Source organism: Protopterus annectens, chromosome 8.part1, assembly GCF_019279795.1.
Source record: "Protopterus annectens isolate FY-2018-M chromosome 8.part1, PAN1.0, whole genome shotgun sequence".
Taxonomy (NCBI): domain Eukaryota; kingdom Metazoa; phylum Chordata; order Ceratodontiformes; family Protopteridae; genus Protopterus; species Protopterus annectens.
The window spans coordinates 489,594,237-489,617,173 of record NC_056742.1 but is presented as its reverse complement, the minus strand read 5'-3'; the positions used below and the strand labels follow the sequence as shown (position 1 = coordinate 489,617,173).

The 22,937-nt window shown below is 43.6% G+C and overlaps 1 protein-coding gene across 1 annotated transcript in view; it reads left to right on the top strand.

Annotated features, from left to right (window-relative positions):
• SNTB2 (syntrophin beta 2) overlaps window positions 1-18,651 on the top strand; it is an 838,367-nt gene extending 819,716 nt beyond the window's left edge. The window contains exon 7 of the mRNA XM_044082021.1: window positions 18,446-18,651. Within this exon, the coding sequence (XP_043937956.1) occupies window positions 18,446-18,538 (93 nt within the window). The 3' untranslated portion in view covers window positions 18,539-18,651. The remainder of the gene's footprint in view (window positions 1-18,445) is intronic.
• Window positions 18,652-22,937: the final 4,286 nt, after the last annotated feature.

Sequence of the window (22,937 nt, the reverse complement as noted above, 5' to 3'; positions counted from 1 at the left end):
CTTTACTCATCCCTCATCAGGCCCATAATTGAGTACAATGCCCCTTTCGGGATGTACCTTTCGAGACACCTGCAGCAACTGGAAAGACCCCAAAAGTACCTCACCAAGAGGATCATAGGGCTCAAACAGATGCCATATGCTGCCCGGTTAAAGAAACTCCAGCTCTACTCAGTGGCATACCGCCTGCTCAGAGGCGATCTGTGCCTGACGTATAAAGCCATGTCCAACCCGGAATTAATGGACATGCTGCACCTCAGAAAATCCAAATCCCATCGAGCTACGCGCTCGAGAGACTTGAACCTCAGCACTGAAATAAATAGGACATGCTGGAGGGACAGATTCATAACCCAGAGGCTCCCTTCACTCTGGAATAAAATCCCAGTCCAGGTTAGGCAGAGTCCCTCATTGACTCTCTTCAAGAGGAATCTTGATGAGTGGATGGGAGATCGTAGGTTTACCCCTGGTATCGCTTCTGTGTCACTGTTAGACAGAGGCACAGTATACTAACCTCGAAAAAGGGCATAGCAAAATTAATTTAAAATGGGTGGCAAAAGCCAAACACACTCTGGCTAGGCTTATAAATGTCCTAGGGCAGATAGCCTAGTATGAACCTATGAACCTAATGCTGTGCCTAGTCTCATTGGAGAGCCAGGGAGCAGGTTTATTTTTAGTTCAGACAGTACATGAGGGAGCATGGTTATCAAGGATTTGCAGGAATTTATTGTTAAAGAAAGAGACTGCTTCATCAAGAGGCAGGCATTTTAGGGGTGACCAGTTGCATACTTTGAGCTCTGCTTGGAAGTTTGCTGGGTTGAAATTTTTTTTGTTACGGGTTGTTCTAAATATTGTTTCATTGGGAATGGTGGTCTTTTTTCTAGTTATGAAGGTAAGGGAACGGTCACTAATTTCATCGGGAAGTATGCTGGTTTTGTACTTGAGGGGGTTGCTATTAACTAGTATCCAATCTAAGGTAGTTTGTTTCTTGCTAGGTTTGTGGGTCCTGGTTGGGAATGACATGGTTTGGTGAAAGCCAAATAGGTTTATATGAGTAGTAGGTTTGGGAGCTGTGCAACCATTCCAGTCAATATTAAAATCACCAAGTAGTATGGTTTCCTGTGAGAGGGTCATTGAGAGCCAGCTAAGGGTATTTTCAAGAGTGTTAATGTTATTTCCTGGGGGGATATATAAGCAAATAATGTATGTAGATTTATTAGCGTTTATTTGGAGCTTGGTGGTTAAAATCTCGAGATTTGAAGGTGATGTTCAATTCAGATTTAAACAGTAACGCAACCCCACCACCCTGTTTATTTAGACGGTCAAGTCGGAGTATGTTGTATCCTGGTGGAATTATATTGTTGTCTTTAGTTGTGGGTTTGAGCCAAGTTACAGTTAGGCATAAGATGTCAAAAGAATAGGTGTCTAATAGGGCATGTAGTTGTGTAATTTTATTGTTTAAGCTGCGTATGTTAAGATGGCCTATCAAGAGAGAGTTTAGGGTGTTGGTGGGGTTGTTAGAAGGTGAATTATTGGCTGATGAGGAGTCAGTAGTGGTAGTGTAAGGTCCTGGATTTGGATGAATGTCACCGTGTTGAAGTAGACCTAGTTGAAGATTATATTTATGTTTGAAGACTTTAAAGAATATAGTGTATTCCTTTTTGAATCTGCGGTGGTGGTGCTGCGGTAGCATTGTCGCCTGACAGTAAGACGTCCTGTTCGATTCTCAGCTAGAGCGTCTTCTGTGTGGAGACATGCGTGAGTGGGCGTACCTTTGTTGAAGGTTGTGCGTCAGGGCTGGCAACTCGGAACGTAAAAATCTACTGCCAATCATTAGCGGACCGGAGTTCTGCTGTGGCAACCCCTAACCAGGAAAAGCCGAAAGACACAACAACAACATGTGAATATTTGTGTATGGAGGTATAAATGGAGACTTACCCTGGATCTTATTAGTGTACAAAACACTGTAAGCTTCAGTTGTATCATCAGCAAAAGCATCTTCATAAGACATGCATCTGTAACGGGAATCATTTATGCTCTCATCAGTTTCCTCCAGCTCCATATCATTTTGTTTACTAAACAAATCTGTGAGATGTAACTTCCTGCCCAGTTGAAACAAGTCACTTTTCAAAACATATAGCCTTGGAAGGGCCATTGGAATAAATTTCAGTCCTAAACTTAATACTGAAATAGCTGTCTCAGAGACCTCAATCCCAGACAAATTCAACACTAAACAATCCATAAAATTACAGTCGCACCTATGAGTTCCGTCTGGTCTTCTTATTGTTCTTTCTGAAATATTTTCCAGAGATCTTCCATTGTCCCCAGTCGCTCTGGCCTGTTTTCTTCCCCTGGAAATGATTGTTGTCATTCCTAAAGCGACTGTTGAAGTCCGTCGGGTTTTGGGCTACCGGTAAGGGCGAGTAGTGCTCACTTTCATTTTCTCCCTCCATGGTAGCCTCTGTATCTTCTGAAGTGGCAAAAGAAACAGATGCAGAAGCGGAAGTGTTTTTAAAACCTTTACCACTCCCACATAATGGTACTGTCCTATTGGATTTGCGTTTCCATAGAAACGCCGTATCAGTACTGTAATCCTTGATATCCCTATTCATTTTATTGCTTTTTCTTTCCACTAATTCATGTTCAGAATTCAGCGGTTTATTATTGATTTCCCCAGTAGTGCATCCATTCGTGGAGCACGAAAATGTTTTTGCAATTTGGCATTTACCGAAAGTATTTCCTTCTTTAATTTATGCTGTTTCAGGAGGTCTCTTTCCACCAAGATCCAGACTCATTCCATCGAGCATTGATGTGCCGCCACTTTCCACCTTTTCTTAAAGTTGCCCTCGTCCTTATTCTCTGGATCAAGCGGAGTATTGGGCGACTTGAATGCTGTTAGTCCTTGAGGGGCTATATTCATTTCCACATATCTTTTTAAACAAAGGATATTCAAATGTGTGCTAGTCTCTTTCCATAGTAAACTTTCCAGCCTTTCATTCAGTTCTCACAATTCTGGAACCATAGTCATACCTGTAGAGCCCACTACCTGGAACGGATTAACAAAGCTGCGATTCTGCTCACACTCTTACATTGGCAGAAACACTGGCTGAGGCATCTGAGGATCTATAAACCCATTCATTAAGTTGGAAGACATAATGTTCCATCACCTCTGTCCTCTCAGACATGTGGGGGGGGGGTCCTAAATGAAACACCAGCACTGGTAGAGTTTTTAGCAGAATCTAGAAGAGAAGCAACCATTATAAAGGAATAATTAGTAGGGCATATAAAATATTACATAACTATAAGAATCAATCAGAGGAAGTTAGAAAGGATTGGGAAGAGATAGATAACCAGTTCACAAAGAAACAATGGGAGGTTATATCTATGTCTCCCAAATATGCAGTAAAGTCTAGAAGATTTAGGATTTTTGCTGTAGACTCCAGAGAATTGTTCCTTGGGTAAATAGCAAATGTTGAAGGTGTGACTGGGAAGAAAGGGGTAATTCGGAACATATTTTCTGGGACTTCATTGAGTTGGTGGACTTTAAGGATTCCCTACGGGATGCACTGTCAGGGATGCTGGGTGGGCAGGTTGGTGTGATGAGGAAGATGATTTCTCTGCACTATGATACAGTATCAGAATTGCCTAGACATGGTAAGGCCTTGCTGTCTCCAATTATGGTGGCTGCCAAAAAAGCAGTTACTGGAAAATGGAAATCAGAATGTAAACCAAATATATTATTTTATTTATTTATTGATATTTGTTAACCAGGTTGGTCCAGCTGGGCTTGCGGCCCATTTTCAGTGGAGATCCAAGGAGAAAAGCTCCATTCACAAACCGTTTACAGTAAATAAAAATCTTAGAGACAAAAGAATTACAAAAAATTTGTTATAGCAAGTAAAAGAAGCAAAGTCGAATGCATGCACAAAGCAATATACACACAATATTTTTACAGAGGAAGTATATATATTTACATAAGAATTTTGTCCATCATCATTGCTTGATTGAATTTCGTAAGTATCCACATATTTGGGGTGCTAGATGAAAGGGGAGAGATTATTTAGGTGTATATGGCGTATGGGGAGCTTAGGTTGGGTCTTGACGGGGCAGGTTTCAGAGTTAAGTAGATGAAGTTTGAGTTCATTTTTAAAGTGTGATGGGTGGATGATGGAACGTATGTGTTTCAGTTCATTTTTAAAGTGTGATGGGTGGATGATGGAACGTATGTCTAAGGGAAGTTTGTTCCTAGCATGAGCAACAGACTATTTATATAGAAGTTTGCTTACTGTTTTCTTAGGTTGGTAGATGTCTAGTAGTTGCTAGTTTGAGGTACGGAGGGTCCAAGGTGGAGAATAGGTAGGGACCAAGGATGAGAGAGATGGACAGGACAAAGGTGTATATAGAATGAAGTGTAACATTTGAAATTGTGATAGTTGGAGTCGGGGGAGTTCTAGCCATTGGAGAGAGTTTAGTGCAATGCAGTGATGTGCATTGTATGGAGAGTTTGTGATAAATCTAGCTCTTTTATGGCTAGTTTGATGAAGTTTGTTCAAGGTTGTGGCCTGAATGTTGGTAAGAACTGGGGCAGCATATAGGAGGGAGGGGAGGAGGAGTGCCTGTGTTAGGGAGAGTCTGGCATTAGGGGTTAGAAATGTTTGTTGCGATACAGTAAACCTAGTTTCTGGTGTGTCTCTTATGCATTGGAGTATGTGCTGGCTGAATTTGAGTTCATTATCAATGACTACTCCAAGGAGTTTTGTGTGGGTTTCGGGTTGGATTATTGTATTGTTAGAGGATGTAATAGCAAAGGTGTATTTATAGTGAGTAAGACAACGGGGGAGAAAGAATAAGAATTTGTTCTTCTTGGGGTTAAGGATAAGTAGATTATTAGAGACAACCACTGTTCAGCGGATACAAAGGCATGTTGGTTAGGGTATGGAGCTCAGAGATATCGTTAGAGATGGAGATGATGAGTTGTCAGCATATTGGATGAGGGAGGATTGTTTACAAGATGTATAAAGATCGTTGGTGAAGACATTAAACAGAAGGGGACCCAATACGGAACCTTGTGGTACTCCGGTTGGGATAGGAATGAACGGAGAAAAGGATGAGAACCATTTAACAGATTGGAGCCTGCAGGACAGGTAACTAGGGAACCAGGCAAGGGAGGTGGAGGATAGGTTGAGATTAACAAGTTTAGGTAGCAGTAAAGGATGAGAGACTGTATCGAAAGGTCTAGGAAGAGACGGGATATGAGTTTATCTTGGACCTCGGTGATGGTATGAGTGAAGGATAGGAGGGCAGTAGTTGTGCTGTGGGTAGGACGGAAGCCGTGCTGAGTGGGAGTGAGAAGGTTATGCTGGAGGAGGTGGTTAAGAAGCTGAGTGAATGCATTTTTCAAGTATTTTACATAGGGGGGATAGGATGGCTATGGGTCGGTAGTTGGCTAGGTATGTGGAGTTCCCCCTTTATGCAGGGAAATAGTGAAGAAAGATTTCCATAGGGTAGGAACAGTGGATTCTTGAATTGATCTAGTGATTGGAATAGATACAGGATAGGCAATGGATTCAGCAGCAAAATTGTGGAAGATAGGAGGTAGATTGTCAGTGGAGGGAGAGCAGGGTTTGAGCTTTAGAAGAAGATATTTGATGTAGGAAATAGGAATAGTGTGAAAGGAGAACAGATTTTTGTCTGGAGGATTGGGAGGGGTTGGCAGAGAAATTGTGCTAGAGTTGGAGGGTATGAGTTTTTGGATGGTGTCAATAAAGTGTTTGAGGAAAGTAGCGGTTTCCTGAAGGGGGGTGTATTTGGGTAAGGGGAGGGGTTGGAGGGACAGCCTGGAGAAGGAATCTTGTTAAGAGTAGACCAAAACCTCTGAGGGTTGGATTTGCTATTGAACTGAGCAGAGGTATAGTAGGACATTTTGTTTTTATGAGTTTGTTTCTTAGCAAGACTCCTTAGCTGCCTGTATTTGTGTAGCAGGGGTAGTTCTTTTGTTTTGGTCTAGGCTTTCCAAGCACTATCTCTTTTTTGCATAAGGACCTAGTTTCTTTGGAAAGCCAGGGAGCATAATTTGATTTTATTCTAATCTTCCTTGGGGGAGCAAGGGAGTTTAGGGTATTCAAGAAAATGCTATTGAACATACTGACTGCATCATTGAGAGGGATTTGTCTAAGGATGGACCAGTCTGTACTGGAAAGAATGGAGTTGAATTGGGAGACATTAGAGAGTTTGCGACAATTTCTGTAAAGATGAGGTTGGGAGGAGTGTCTTAAGACAGTAGTGGGGAGATAATTAAGGGAGTCGGGTAAGGTAGTGGGGCTGTGGTGCTGGTGGGAGGGGTTAGTGAGAATCCAGGCAATTATGGAAGATGAGTTTTTATGGAGGCGAGTGGAGGATAAGATCAGCTGATGGAAACCATGTAGGTGGATATTGAGCTGAGGAGAGGCAGTTGTAAGTTTGGACCAGTCTATGTTGACATCTCCTAAGATGAGGGTTTCATAGGGTAGTTAGAAGTAATGAATATAGTAACAGTGATAAAACAACTGGAATTGAGATATTTAGAAAAAGGTAGGAGCAAACTACATAGGAGAAAATTGGAATTGTGGGAACAAATACATACATGGGAGGAATGAGGTTTAAACAAAGGGAGGGTTTAAATGGGCTATGTAATGTATGACTGAAAATGATTGGGTAGATTATAAGTGATGTGTAATATTTGCAACTGGGAGTATGTCAGTATGGTTTGTGATGTAAAATGCTTGCAACTAGGATTGTGTTGGTGTAGTTTGTTTTCATTTATATAAATGTATGATTGCTTATGTCGTAAGTGATGGTTTAATAAAGATATTTCTTGTTTAAAAAAGGGGGCAGGAATTAAATAATTTATGTAATGTTGCTTAGGTTATATGATATAAAACAATATATGTGAAGCATAATATTTGTTCATTTTAACTTTTTAATACAGTTTGATTAATTTTATATAAATGTAAATATGCCTTTGTCACACGTGATAATTCAATAAAGATCTTTTAAAAAAAATAGACCATAGGATCATAGGAGATTACTAGGCTATCGGCCTGGAGGACATTTTACGCCTAGCCGTAGAAGTACTAGTCAGTACCCAAGATTGCACTTAGTGATGACTGCCTATGTTCCAGGAGGGTTGTGGGTGCTATCCCTGCTAAGAATTTATGGTGCCCCATCCAGGTTTATCTTGAACAGTGTTGTAGAGATGCTCTGTTTCACATAAATTGGTAGCCAGTTCCAAAGATGTGGCAGTCGCTGGGAGATAAGTCTGTCCCTCCAGCATGTCCTTTTTAAGTCGCAGGCCATATTTAAGTCCCTGGAATGGGTAGCCCTAGACCCATTTAATTTAGAGATATGCAGCAAGTTCATTAGGTTTGGGTCTTGGGTTGCGCTGTAGGCCAGGCATACGTCTCCCCTAAGAAGTCTATACGATACAGAGTACAGCGACAGGGACTCTAGTTGGTCCATGTAAGGCACATGTTGGAGCCCCTTGATTTTCTTTGTTAGAAACCTCTGAGGTCACTGCAATTGCTGTAGGTGCTGAGTACAATACATGCCAAACGGGGTGTTATACTCAATTATGGGCCAGATAAGTGCCAAGTATAGGGGAGATGTAACTTCTTTTTCTCTCAAGGCGATGCCTTTACTAATCAAATGAGCTATGTGGAAAGCTTTCCTTAAATGGTAGACACATGGTGGTCGAAGTTAGGTTGCGGTCAACCTGTGATCCCAGGTCCCTTAGCACTTATGGGTACTTAGGGTGTTATTGAATTGATAGTTGAAGGGACATTTTGTGCTGAAAGGAATGATGATGCATTTATTTGCATTCAGTTTGAGACCGTGACTAATACACTAGTCGCTGGTCTGTGTGAGACCCTCCGGGAATATACGGACATAATTTGGGGATTCAGTGATTGCACCTAATTTGCAGTCATCTGCAAACTTGGTCAGCCACAACCCTTTATTTCTGACCTGAACTTCTGAGAAGTATATGCCAAACAGAAGGGGGCCCAGCACTGACCCCTGTGGAACTCCACTGGTAACAGGTCTGCTGGTTGATGTGGAGTCACCCACTTTGCTAGTGTGTGTCTGGTTTGTGAGCCAGTTCTCAACCCATCTTACAACAAAAGGGTTTACATTCAGTTTGCTAAGTTTATCAGTAATACTTGAGTGTGGGATTGTGTCAAATGCCTTTGCCAAATCGAGGTATGCTGTGTGCATATATTTGCCCTCATCAATGGTCACACATTCAAAGAAGTCAGCCAGATTTAACAGGCAGGATCTGTCCTTCATGAAGCCGAATTTTGTAGGATATAGGGTTTGGAGATCACCTGTGTCGTTATTTATGAGGTCCATAGTGATACATGGCCTTACAGATGAGGCTGGTCAGGTTTACGAGTCTGTCATTTCCTGGGTCCGTTGCTAGGCCACCTTTGTGGAGGGGAATAAATGTAGCTCTTCTCCATTGCACAGGAACAGCCTGTGATTAGGCTATGATTGCAAAGGGCACTTGGTGATGCTAGTTCATGTTTTACCCTGGGAACAGCCTGTGATTAGGCTATGATTGCAAAGGGCACTTGGTAATGCTAGTTCATGTTTTACCCTGGGAACAGCCTGTGATTAGGCTATGATTGCAAAGGGCACTTGGTAATGCTAGTTCATGTTTTACCCTGGGAACAGCCTGTGATTAGGCTATGATTGCAAAGGGCACTTGGTGATGCTAGTTCATGTTTTACCTTGAGGTATGGGGTATCATCTGGTCTCACAGAGGCCGTGTTTTTCTTGGACAGGGCTTGAAGAACCTGCTCTTCAGATGTGTAAGGTGAGGGGAGTTGGGGGAAGGGTATGTTGTAAATTAGGATGGAGTAAGGGATTGAAATTTTCGCCGAACCTATCCGCTAGTAGGTTCGCTATTTCTGTGGGGTCAGTGTGTGTGATACTGTTGGCCACCAGTTCTGCACATGCTTGGGTCCCACCCTTTAGGTTACGTACGTAGCTGTAAAAGGCGTATGGTTATCCTTGGCAATACTTGCTAGGTTTCCCTCAAAGGAACTCTTGGAGGATTTGACAAAGCTGTCTTATTTGCCTGTTAAGGCTGAGGAGGGTGCTTTTCCATTGTTGGGTCCTTGTCTTTGTTCTCTTGGACAGCAACTTTTTGTGTTTATTGTAGAGTTTGTTGATGCTGGAATTCCACCATGGCAGCTTTTGGGCTTAGGCTCTGGCTTTGATTCTGTCTTGTCCAGCCAAGTTTATACATTTATGCAAGTGATTGTACAGGGCTTTTAGTGTATGCTTTGACGTAGTTACCACTTACAGCTTGGGGTGGAGCTTCAAATGCATTTGTACCTTTATCTAGGAGGGTATAGTTTGCCTTGGTGAAGTTTTTTAGTCTGGTTTCACCCTTTGTGAGTTCTGGAGTTAGTGTCAGTTTGAAGGTGACTGATTTGTGGTCAGTTTTATCTAATGAGGGTCCAACAGTTGCAGCAGTCCACATGTTTGACATGTTGGTGAGGACCATATCTAGAGTGTCTGTTCCTCTTGTCAGGATATGGACAATTTGCTCCTGGGCATTTGAATTCACAAAGTCAAGGAACTTTTGTGCTAACAAGTTTGGGCTAGAGTAGATTTCCCATTTGATGGTGGAATAATTGAAATTCCCTATAACCAGTGTGTTTGGTAAAATTTGGATTGTCTTCAGTTTGGTTAAGTAGGTTTAATGGGTGTCGTGACCCATGGAGAGGGATGTGTACCTGACTAGGACTTAAATGGGGGTCTTACCCACCATAACCTGGACCTGGAGTAACTCAATGGAGTTGTCCATTCTAACTAGACGTGAGGTGAATGTGTCTACAGTATAGATTGAAACACCATCTGCTTTGGTTCTCACATGTTCATTTTGTGGTCTAAAGGTGTGGAAGGCAATTTGTAGCTTTGCAGAGCTGGGGTACTGGTTGAGACCTTAAACCAGGTTTCTGTGACTGCTTAGACATCTACATCTTCTAGTGACAGAAGTGCTTCCAGGGAGTGCAGTTTTTTTGTTTAAGCTCCTAGCATTTAGCAACATGACCCTTATTTTGTTCTGATTGATTAATTTCACATCGGTAATGTTTTCAAGACCTTGCCTAAAAAAGACACTATGGGAGAGGCAAGAACCTTTGCCAGCAGCCGAAAGCCTAGGGGTGCCAGGTGCAAACCGTCTCTGGTAAAGCAGTGAGGTTTGTTGACCATGGCTTCCCAGGCAGGCAGGAACTGGATCCCCTTGGAATGACATAAAAACTAAGCTGATTATTGAAATTGTTTTTTTGTTTATATTGTGGCATCATTCTAGGTTAGGGTAGTATGCTGCTCAAGGCTAGGAACATACGTGCCTGGGACACGTACACAGAGCTCTACCATGTCTCTCTTTGTATAGTTCAGTGAGGTACATCTCTGGTCATTCACACCAACATGAACTATGACAGAGTCATAACGGTACTTGTTGCCGAGAGACCTGAGTCTATGCATGATTTGGCCAGTCCTGGCACTGGACAGGCAGCTGACTGTGACTTTCTCCTTGTCCAGCCTGGTGAGTGGTTCATCTGTGTGTTTCACTATTGAGTTTTACGGGCTTGGTGGGTGAGACACTGATGTTGCTGTGTGTCATGGGTGTTGTGGACACTGTGTTAGCTGTAGCAAACTTGTGAACTGATGTTGTTAATCTTCATTCCATTCATCACTGATGGGTTTGGTTCCGAGCCCTCAGAACTGAGTCAGCCTTATACCCAATCTCGCACCAGCCGAAAACTCTCAAGCTAAAACTTTACCCATAATCCCCTTCTCCCTGTTACCTCAGATCTTGTTTGCTGCATCACCATAAAGCCACATTCAAGCCAGTTAAGTCTCTGATTTTTTTGGAATATGCTGTTATTTTGATATTTCTGGTTACCCAAAATTGTTTAGAGTGTTGTTATTTAGTGTGTTTTTTCCTGTAGCTGTGTTTCGCTAACTTTTTCCCAACCTCTTCTACCTTTACCTGTTGGTAGTCTTTGTGCCATCGCTGGTACACTCCCTTTTTCTCTACCCACTGTGGTAATTCTTGTATACCATCGTTGATATTGTTCCCTAACCTGTTCTTTACTGTTGTCTGCTTGGTTGTGTTATTTTGTTGATCATTTCCCTTTGCTGATATTGTGGTTTCTAATATGTCAGATAAGAAGGGCACCTCAGGCTTCAAACAATGCCTGAAGTGTGGGAGAAAAATGCCCAATAGCGGTTTACATGATGATTGTGTTTACTGTTTGGGAGTGCCTCATCTCTTGGTACAACCCCCTTGCTCTTTCTGTTTGGGGTTTAGCTCTCGTACCCTGAATGAGCAGAAAAATAAATTAATGTTGAAAGGCCTACTTAAATCACCTTTCTCAGAGGCTCTCTCCGCATCGGAGGGTTCACTTCCTTCCTAGGAAAGACAAAAAGAGGCCACGCTCTGTTCCCTCCTCACCCTCTGGTGAGAAAGAAAAACTGCCAAAGCAAAAAATTCCAAAACTCTGTACTGTACCTGAACAAATGTGTTTGACTTCGGCACCGTCTTCGATACCAACTATGCCTATATCATCAGTGCCAACTACCTCAGCACCGTTAGTGTCTATGGCACCAGATGTGACTATTCCTAAAGTTTTGACCTCAGCATCGATCATGCCTCCGAGCCCTTTCCCGGCTCCGATAACCCAGATGGACCCTGCTGTTCCCATCGCCTCAGAAATATAGACTTTGGTGCCACAAGACGTGCAAACACGGACCCGGTATTCCCCATCTGTGGACCCTTTTGTCGGACAGGCTTATAGTCCCTTCTTAGATCGTTCAGAGTCCCCTTCGGGGATATCCACTAGGTCCACCAGGAGCCTCTCTGAACTAGATGTGGAGCGCCTTGTGGACCAGCTGCTGACAGCCAGGGGGATTCCTTCTGACTCTAAATGCCAATCCCTTTTAGGATTTGGGTTCCTTGTTTCATGGACTCCATCTTACTCTCCTCCTTCGACCTCCTTGCGGGTTCCGAAGCTCTCTGCACCAACGCCTCTGTCAGCACCCTCTGCTTCGGTGCCGATAGTGGAAATCACTTCATCCCCAGAGTAGACCGTTTGGCCTTCGGTTCCATTGAAACCGGGTCTTCCTCAGGCTTGGGACCGGACTGCGAGTTCCTCGGTTCTGAGTCCGGCACCAGCTTTTTTTATGGTGCTGTCTGTGGTTCCAGGAGCCATGTCGGTACCTATCCAGCTTGAGGCTCCTCACCTGGGAGCGGGCTCAACGGAGCGGGGTGTGACTCCAGTTCCGAAGTTGTCCTTCTCGGTTTTGGGCTCCCATCCCTTTTCGGGCGGCCCTGTTTTCCAGGCGATGGAGAGGGCTCTTCCTCTGTGAGACAGCCTTTGGTGTCAGAAACTTCATGCCCTCCCCCTGTGCTGCAGCTGCCACAGGACACCATCCCAGATCGAGCACGGGAGCCGCAGGAGACCCTATAGCAGGGTGCTCTTACTTCCGGGTCCTCCTCAGAAGTTACCACTGAGGAGGTCCCTTGGAATAAATCATGCAAGAGGAAGCACGTAGATTCCCTGGAGGAATCTCTCACCGAGGATACGGACTGTGATGAAGGGGAAGGGGTCCCCTCGATCACTGCCTGAAGATGTCTCCGTTTTCTTGCAGGCTTTTTGTGCTAGACCTTCTACCTCCTGGGTGACCCCACCTGCAGATGAGCTGGTTCAGCTTGTGGTGCAGTACACCTGGAAGAACTCTGACATGGTTGAAGCAATCCCCAAGAGACCAGATAAGTTCCTCTCTCCCCCAGAAGAACACCCTCATTGGTCAAAAGGTCTACCAGTAGATGCTACGGTGGTGGCGGCAGCAGCAGCCACCAAGAAATAGCTCACTGAGGAGAGCCAAACTGTTAATCCACCTAACAGAGAGTCCCAAGCGGTGGACAGACTGGGGAAAGCGAGTGTTTGCTTCATCGACCTTTGCTATTCGGTCTTTGAACTACCTGGTACATTTCACCAGGCTCCAGAGAGACCTCATCTCTGCTCTCTCTGGGACTCTGTCAGGAAAGATGTCTGACAAGATTAATGACAAGGTAGCCTTGCAGCTAGCGATCCTGGAATTGATTTCTAATTCATTCATGAGGTTGATTTCACATGCAACCAAAGGGTGGGGCCAAAGCTGCGGGTTCAGGCGTTATGAGACGTCACGCCTGAATGCGCCTATGTGACTTTGCGGATGCCTTCAAGTCTTCCTTCCTTAACACTCCAATGGAAGCATCCTCCCTGTCCGGCCCTAAAGTGAAAGACACATTAGCCAGGTGTGAGCAGGACGGTAAGACCCTGTCTGGAGTTGGATTACGTTTTCTCCACCCCTTAGCGTCCTTTTTCCAGGAACCAAAGAAGTGGGAAATTGTAGCACACAAAATCTCCGGGCTCTTTTCATGACACACGTGGCAAGTTTACCCCCAGATACAGAGGGGGCAACTCTTCTGGAAGGCACCCCTACAGGGGCAGAGGGGGTCTGCATAATCAGGGCTCCAGAGATTCTTTTTCTGGGCAGTCCTATCGGCGCTCCTGAAGAGCGGCCTGATTGCTTTCCTCTGGAAGCAGTCGGGGGACATCTCTCTCTGCACCCCGATGCCTGGCTATCTATTACCACCGACTCTTGGGTGCAGAAGATAATCTCCAGAGGTTACAAAATCCCTTTTGACTCTTACCCAAAACCTCCAAAGCAAATCCCAGACGTTCCACCCAGTCTAAGGAACGAAGCAGCTTTACAAACACAGCTGTGCGTAAAAAGAGTCATCCAAAAAGTCCCACCAGGCCAGATAGGATCTGGATTTTACTCAAGGTTCTTTTTGGTGCCAAAAAAGATGGGGGACTGGAGGCCAATTTTGGACCTCAGGTGTTTAAACAAGTTCGTCAGCCAGACAAAATTCCGGATGGTCACGCTTCAGTCCATTCTCCTTTTTCTGGAGGAAGGCAGTTGGATATGCTTGATAGACCTTCGGAATGCGTATTACCACATAAAAATGGACAAATGCTCCAAAAGGTTCCTTCGCTTCCAGCTGGGAGTCAGTTCCGTGCCCTGCTCTTCGGACTCTCTACAGCCCCCAGAGTGTTCACAAAGTGCATGGCAGCAGTGACAGCTCACTTGAGACTGCAATGATTCTAGATGTTTCCATATCTGGATGATTGGCTCCTCACCGCCCCCACCAACCATCTACTGGTAAAAGCCTTACATTACAGCCTTTCTCTGGCACACCACCTAGGAATATCTATAAACTGGGAAACGTCCTATCTAACCCAGACCCTAGAGTGTATAGGGGTAAAGTTCAACGCTCATTCTTGTTTGATCTCTCTCCCGGATCACAGGCTTCAAAGAATAAGGATTCAGCTCCGGGTGATACTCTGTCACGAAGTGGTCTCAGCCCGACAGGTCCTGCAGTTGCTAGGATCAATGGTAGCATCTATAGCTATGATACCCCTAGCAAGATTTCACATGAGACTCTTACAGTGGCTACTGTTGACCCAGTGGTATCCGAATCCGCATCCGTTGTCATCCAAGGTCCGCATTACGAATTGCTGCAAACTGGATCTTCTTGGTGGATGAAGCCAGACCCAGTGCTTTGGAGCCGACCTTTCCATTTCCATCAGCCCAATGCCATTGTGACCACAGATGCTTCCGTAATAGGGTGGGGGGGGGGCATTATCAGGGAATGACTGCCCAAGGTACATTGTCCAGTGTAGAGGCCGATCTGCATATAAATGTTATAGGACTGAAGGCAGTGCTGTTAGCGTTGCAGGCATTTCACACTGCCCTTCCTTCAGGAACTGTTGCTATTCAGTCAGACAACATGTCAGAAGTTTGGCACATCAGCAAACAAGGAGGGACCAAGTCCTGTCCCCTATGTCGAGAGGCTATGAGAGTTTGGCAATGGGTGATAGCTTCCAACAGCTTTCTGATAGCAAAGCATATCTTGGGGAACTCCAGTGTGATCGCAGAAAAATTGAGCAGGTGCATTCTCCTACCTCATGAGTGGTCCCTAGACCCCAATTTAGTGATGAAGATTTTCAGCTGTTGGGGACAGCCTTGCTGTGACCTGTTCACTTCCCCGTCCAACCACAAGTGCAGCAACTATTTCGCCCTAATTCCCCCTCAGGGGGAGTCCCTGAAGGATGCACTTGCTCAGGATTGGCCCACAGGATTTCTTTATGGTTATCTTCCCATACCTCTGATTCCTCTAGTCCTGAAGAAAGCCCTTCGGTTGAAAAGCAAGATGATCCTCATAGCCCCCTTTTGGCCTCGACAGGTATGGTTCCCCTTTCTCTGGCCTCATCTTCTTTGCAGACCTTGAATTCTTGAATTCTTGAGACCTTGAATGGATGCAACTCCAGATCTGATATCTCACACTCAGGGGCTGAGCCACCCAAACCTTTCCAGCCTCAAGTTCACAGCTTGGTTTCTCCACTTCCAGTGATTGCCAGGCACTGTAATCTTTCCTCTCCTGTACGTGACATTATTCTGGCTTCTCATAAACCATCCACCAGAAAACTGTATGCTGACAAATGGAAAAGATTTTCTATTTGGTCTAGACAGAGAGACTTAGATCCTTTTTTGGCACTCTCCCTCTCTGCTGTGCTCCAGTACCTATCTGATTTTTTCAAGCAGGGCTCTGCAGCTTCAACCATTCGTGTTCATTTAGCTGCCATTTCAAATTTTCATAATGGTTTCGGTGATTCCTCATTGATCTCTCATCGCCTAAGCAAGATCTTTTTGAAGGAGTCTACCATTCAAGACCTCCAATTAAACAGCCCACAGAACCCTGGTGTCTTACCCTTGTCCTACAGTCTTTGACACTGTCCCCCTTCGAACCAGCAGCCACGTGTGACATTGTTTCTATCCTGGAAATCCCTTTTTCTGATGGCTATTACTTCGGCCAGACATTTTTCCAAGCTCCAAGCTGTTTGTACCGAATGTCCTTATTTGATTTTCCATATGGACAGAGTATCCCTGCAGACCAATCCTTCCTTTCTACCAAAAGTAATTTCCGACCTTCCCATTAATCGGACTGTTTACCTGCCTGTATTCTCTCCTAAATTCTCCAACAAGGGAGAGTATTGTTTACATTTACTGGATGTTCACAGACAATTGAGGTTTTACTTGGACAGGACAAAAACTTTCAGGAGATCAGACCAGTTGTTTAGTTCTTTTTCTGGCCCAAAAATGGGAAAGTCAGTCTCTAACGTGACTCTATCCAAATGGCTCAGAGACTTCATAACCTTCATTCATAAACTGGAAAAGACATCTGTCCCACCAAACATCAAGGCTCACTCCACCAGATCTATGGCAACTTCTGTGGCATTCCACTCCAGAGCTTCAATGGACATCTGTGCAGCAGCTATGTGGGCTTCCCCCCATACCTTTATCACTCATTACAAGTCGGATCTGGTCTCAAGGGGAAGAGCGTCCTTTGGTTCAATGGTGCTCAGGAATGTTCTTCCTTAGGGCCACCCTTGGATATAAGGTACCTAGGGACTATGTCCCATCAGTGATGAATGGAATGAAGATTAACAACATCAGATAAAGACGTTATTTCTTACCATAACATTCCATCTGTGTTGTTGATCTTCTTTCATTCATGACATCCCACCCTCCTTCCCCCGCCTAGAGGCTCCTGGGGGATCTTTGGGTTCTTGTCCTGTACTAAGGTTTCTGCTCGGAGACAGCCTCTGCTTTATTTGCTAGGGCAAACTCGATCTGAGATAACAGGGAGAAGGGGATTGTGGGTAAAGTCTTAGCTCGAGAGTTTTTGGCTGGCGTGAGCTTGGGTATAAGGCCGGCTCGGTTCCGAGGGCTCAGAACCAAACCCATCAGTGATGAATGAAAGAAGATCAACAACACAGATGGAACGTTATGGTAAGACATAACTTCTTTTTTTGGAGGTCTCTGGTGTTTCGGTAAGTTTCTGAGAGAACCTCCACATATGTGGATTTTACGTGTCTGTTGCATACTATGTGTATGAGTACTGGTACTGTGTGAATGAGTAGTGGTGGGTGAGTTGACAACCTTCTCTGTGTTACTGTTTTGAGTGAGAGATAGTATGGATTCTAGATTCTTGGTGTAAATACATCTCATGCACTCTATAGTGGAGTGTGGTGTTAGTAGAGGGTTGTCTGTGTACAGGAGGCATTTGCTACGCAAGTCTGTTTCCTTCCCTTTTAGTCCGCCCTAGTGTCTTAATGATATGCAGGCCTTTAAGTTCATCAGGCATTATAGCAATTACATCCCAGCAGGTGTACAGTGCCTGGTCTTTTACTGTTTATTACATTAATGAGGGACAGCATGTCTGTATTTCCAACACACTTCAAAAGACTGGGGGTGTGTGTGTGTGTGTGTGTATATATATATATATATATATATATATATATATATATATATATATAATTTTTTTTTTTTTTTTTGAAAGGGCAAGTCACATATTCTTGACAAGACATGGGGATTAATAGTCAGGAGGAGGCAGGAGTTGAGCGATTTATGTACCATTGAAGTGAATGATCGCTAAAAAGAAAACACACTTATATTGCACAGAAATATTGAAAATGTTGCTATAGTTTGTTTTCTATTAATGCGTATGTACCTATGTCATTATGTAAACTGTGGTTTAATAAAGATATTAAAAAAAAGTAGCACACACACCTCTTGCCATTAGAAAAATGCCTTGATTCCAGATGAAGAAGACAGAAGAGAAATAAAAAAATGCATTATGTTTTTACTGTTCCCTTTCGCCTGGTATTACCCATGGCTTCATGGTTGTATCTTAAAACATCTGAGCATGGCCTAATTCTGATCCATAAGGCCTTAGGTAGTGAAAGTCTATTTAAACAGCTTTGGTTTAATTTGCTTCAGGGAAGTTTTAATATTACAGAAACCAAAATCTAGAGAAAATAAGAGATTTTTCTCCTCAGGAATGGTGCAAATATAGAATTTGTCACCAAAAAGCATTAGAGGTGTTGAAACCCTTGAAGATCTTTGTGGCAAGTCTAGACAATTATTTAGGGGAACTGGAAATGTTGATATGGTCAGTGGCAGTTTGCAGTTTATTTGGATTTTTCATTGTTATTCCTTACCTTTTACTATTTTCTGATCTTTGTTCTTTGTACTGATTTTGGTCGTGAACCTTGAACCTTGTACTGCAACAGAACTAATCAGTTTGTTGTTATGCAAGAGTTGAAGAAAACTGGCTCAGTGAGGCAAACAACTGAAAGGAGACTTGTCCACTTCTTTGCATGGTTAAGCTATTGTTGGACAACAGAGGGAATAAGATGAAGGTAGACAGCATGCATAGCAAAACTTAAAATACAGAGGAAGACTGCTGTGTTCTCATTAATGCTTTTTTTTTGTTGTTGTTCCTCAGAGCTTTGACCTGCATTCGTGTCCAAAACCTGTGGTGTTTGTTTTGCACTCCTTTTTGTCAGCAAAGGTGACACGCATGGGACTACTGGTATAAGAACAAGAAGCAAAAAACCTTCAAGAAGAAAAGCCATGTGTCTTTTTTATATTTGTGTAAAGCACAGAGATATCTATCCCACCACGTCTACCTAGCAGTGTGTTACAAAAATACGCAAAGGGAGAAACAGGCTGAAACCATAGAAGACAGGTTGACATAACCGCATGCCTGCCGGAGAGGGGTGATCATGTGCCCCCCTCACAAAAAGTAATACATTGCTGTACTGATGTTTGGATAGTCCTAGCTGCCTTCTTGATTGAATGTTTCCAATTTCAGCAATATCTGAATACCCAACTCACCTAAGTGGAACTCTGCCGTGGCCTGTCTGCTCACATCTGCCTGTCTGGTTATTCTGCACTGACATCCCCAGAGATCTGCAGGATTAAGACTACAGTATTAAAACTTCAGTTAACTGGAGTAACCAGCATTACTTGGCTGTTTGCAGATGATTTCCAAATCTGCCCAGACTAATAGCAATTACTCACTTCTTGCCAAAGGTGCCTTTCCATTTTTAGGACTTGTATGTGATTGCTTTATTTCTGCACCATGACTTTCTGATTGTATGACACGATTGGTGCTATAGTTGAAGTGTGTTTTATATGGTCTGGAGGCAGACTTCTGCTGCAGACCTCCCTCTAGGCTATTCACCAAGTTGTAACCTGGTTCTCTCTGTTTTTATTTTTTAATCACTGATATATTCACCTTAAAATAATGTTCTGTTTTTGCACAGAAGGCTAAACCCTGTTAGTCAGTGAGTAGTTTTACTGTTTTGGATTGCTTGCATTCTGTAGACATTTTGTTATTTGAAAATTGGTCCCTTATTTCATATTTCAGCTAAGAGTTACTCTGACTGCAGTTTTTTTTATGATTTGGGAGCCATTCCTATCTGCCTGCCATTGGTGCCTGTGTCATGTGACCGAGCCATAGTCACTGCTGCACTTCCATTACATCCACAATGGTGTTGCTTTGTCATGCAGGAATGTTACGACAGCTGATCACCAAATCCAAAACTACAGTTACTGCAACAAGGGGGTATTGGAATAGCAAAACATGTTGTGTAGCACAGAAAAAAACAAGCACACTTGTTCTAAACATCCTGCCAGCGGGCACTCCCTTTTGCAGCATTAGTAGATCATTTATCATGACTGCTTGTAACACCGTACTTCATTATAGTTGACTTAACTGCATTTGTTAACACTAATCAAAAATACTTCACTCTTTCCTGCATAGTGACTGATAAATGTTAAAAGATGAATTTATTTCCTTCCAGTGGACTCTATCCATTCATGTACGTCTTGCTCCTTTTTTCGAAAATCCAGGTGAATAGCATAGAACAGAGCAACTGTCATGTCCCAGCACAAAGTGAGATAAGACGTAACAGTGAGTGCTACGTACGGGGAGGAACACTGTGTAAACTTTGGGAGCATAGTTTTATTATCAGCTCTCCCAGCCTATGTACACTGGCCATAGGACAGATGATGTCTTCAGGGTACCTTTATGCCTGTTCCTTGTGTTCCTACACGAGAACACATCTCCATGATACCCTTATGTCTGTCCCATGCATTCCTGTATCTGAACACATCTCCAGGATACTGTTATGTGTGTTCCTTATGTTCCTACATGACAGCACATCTCCAGGGTACCCATATGTGTGTTTCATGCATTCCTGTATGTGAGCATATGTCCAGGGTACCCCTTATTTATGTTCCATGCTTTACTATGTGAGAGCACATCTCCAGGGTACCATTACTTCTGTTCCTTGCATTCGTACATAAGAGCACTTTTCCAGGGTACTGTTGTATCTGTTCCATGTATTCCTGTATGTGGGCACATCTCCAGGGTACCCTTATGTCTGTTCCATGCATTCCTGTATGTGGGCACATCTCCAGGGTACTGTTATGTCTGTTCCATGTGTTCCTGTATGTGGGCACATCTCCAGGGTACGCTTTAGTCTGTTCCATGCATTCCTGTATGTGGGCACATCTCCAGGGTATCATTTAGTCTGTTCCATGTATTCCTGTATGTGGGCACATCTCCAGGGTACCCTTATGTCTGTTCCATGCATTCCTGTATGTGGGCACATCTCCAGGGTACCCTTATGTCTGTTCCATGCATTCCTGTATGTGGGCACATCTCCAGGGTACCCTTATGTCTGTTCCATGCATTCCTGTATGTGGGCACATCTCCAGGGTATCATTTAGTCTGTTCCATGTATTCCTGTATGTGGGCACATCTCCAGGGTACCCTTATGTCTGTTCCATGCATTCATGTATGTGGGCACATATCCAGGGTACCCTTATGTCTGTTCCGTGCATTCCTGTATGTGGGCACATCTCCAGGGTACTGTTATGTCTGTTCCATGTGTTCCTGTATGTGGGCACATCTCTAAGGTTCCCTTACATCTGTTCCATGCATTCCTGTATGTGGGCACATCTCCAAAATACCCTTTAGTCTGTTCCATGCATTCCCACGAGAGCACATCTCCATTTTACTGTTATGTATGGTCACTGCATTCCTATGTGAGCACATCTCCAGGGTATCATTATGTCTGTTCCATGCATTCATACATAAGAGCACTTTTCCAGGGTACTGTTATGTCTGTTCCATGCATTACTATATGAGGAACCTCTCCATGATACCTTTATGCCTGTTCCATAAATTTCTGCATGTGAGGCAGAAATCTGTAGGGTGCCATTATGTGCGGTCTGTGCAATTCCTACATGGGAACACATCTTGATGGCCCCCTTATGTCTGTTTTCATGCATTCATGCAACATATACCACAGGGGTACTCTTACATCCATACATTGCAGCACATATCCAGAGTACCTGCTGTCTGGGCCAAAGCATTCTTGCACCTTCACATTGCTTTTGTCCCAGTTGTATGTATTTTTTTTTTAATTCTGTTCATTAACTTCAGTGGCTTGAGCTTTTTGTGTTACAGCATGTTGTTCACAGATGTGACAGTAGGCTGACTCATTTCTCTGACACTGCATGTGTATTCATTGGGTGCATGTCACAAGGAAGTATGTTTTAAGGTTGTCTGAAGAGCAGGAAGTTATAGCTTGTTTACCACAACCTGCGGCTCATAAATGCAGAAGTGGTATTAAACCTTCTGCCTTCATCATTATACCAGTGGCCAGTGTTGCAAAACACTGGCATTTAGTCTTATGATGTATACTGTTGGAGGTATACCTACATTTAACCTCGTGCTGTACACCACCTAGGCCATATATATCCAGCATTCAGCCTTTTCATGTACACTACCCAGGCTGTAGCTTCAGCATTCGACCTCATGCTGTACGCCACTTGGGCCATATATCCTACATTCATCCTCATGTTGTACGCCACTCAGGCCATATATCCTACATTTAGCCTCATGTTGTATGCCACTTGGGCCATATATCCTACATTCATCCTCATGTACGCCACTCAGGCCATATATCCTACATTCATCCTCATGCTGTACACCACTCAGGCCATATATATCCTGCATTCGTCCTCCTCATTTTCACCCTCAGGCCATATATCCAGCATTCAGCCTGATCACACACACCACACTAGCTACATAAGAGTCCCCAAAGTAAGGAGAAACTGGCGGAGCGGGAGACTTCTTAAGAAGAAATTTAGACATGGGAAAGAAATATTTAATATTGTGTAATATTTCTGCAAAGGAGAAAGCAAAACTAATCAATACAAAAAAGCAGAACCAAAGTTATCTGAAGAGAAATACAGGCAAAGGTATCTGGGTATGGAAATTTTTACAATACAAAAAGTAAGAAAACAAAGTGGAAAAGTAGAAAAGATGCAGTTAGTGGACAAGTTAAAGAAACAGAAACAAGTTGTGGAGTACCTGCGAAGTGAAGGATTTAGCGTAGAAAATCCAACTCTGGTAACATCACAACATGATAGAACAATGAGTCCCCAAATTAAGGAGAAACCGCTGGAATGGGAAGCATGTGATCAGTTGCCATATAAAGACACTTGAGCCTTCTGTAGGAAGCCAGTACAAATGTTCAGTTGGAGAAACCGCTGGAATGGGAAGCATGTGATCAGTTGCCATATAAAGACACTTGAGCCTTCTATAGGAAGCCAGTGCAAATGTTCAGTTGGAGTCGCACAGCAAGGGGAAGAGCAGGAGATGGTGGCAATTCTGACACAGTCAAGTGTTGTGGAGTGACTGGCCAGAGAGTTCCCATATGAAGGAGCAACAGATGCCATGGGATGACTTTGAAAACAATGTGGCACAGGAAGATGCTCTGGAACTTTCTGTAGAATGCCGGCAGGAAACGGAGAACAAAGAATGTGATCTCATTTTAGAAGGAAATGATCTAAGGGAAGAGCTGCTTGATTTAACAGAGATGGACAAACATATTAATAGCAATGAAAGAAACAGGCTA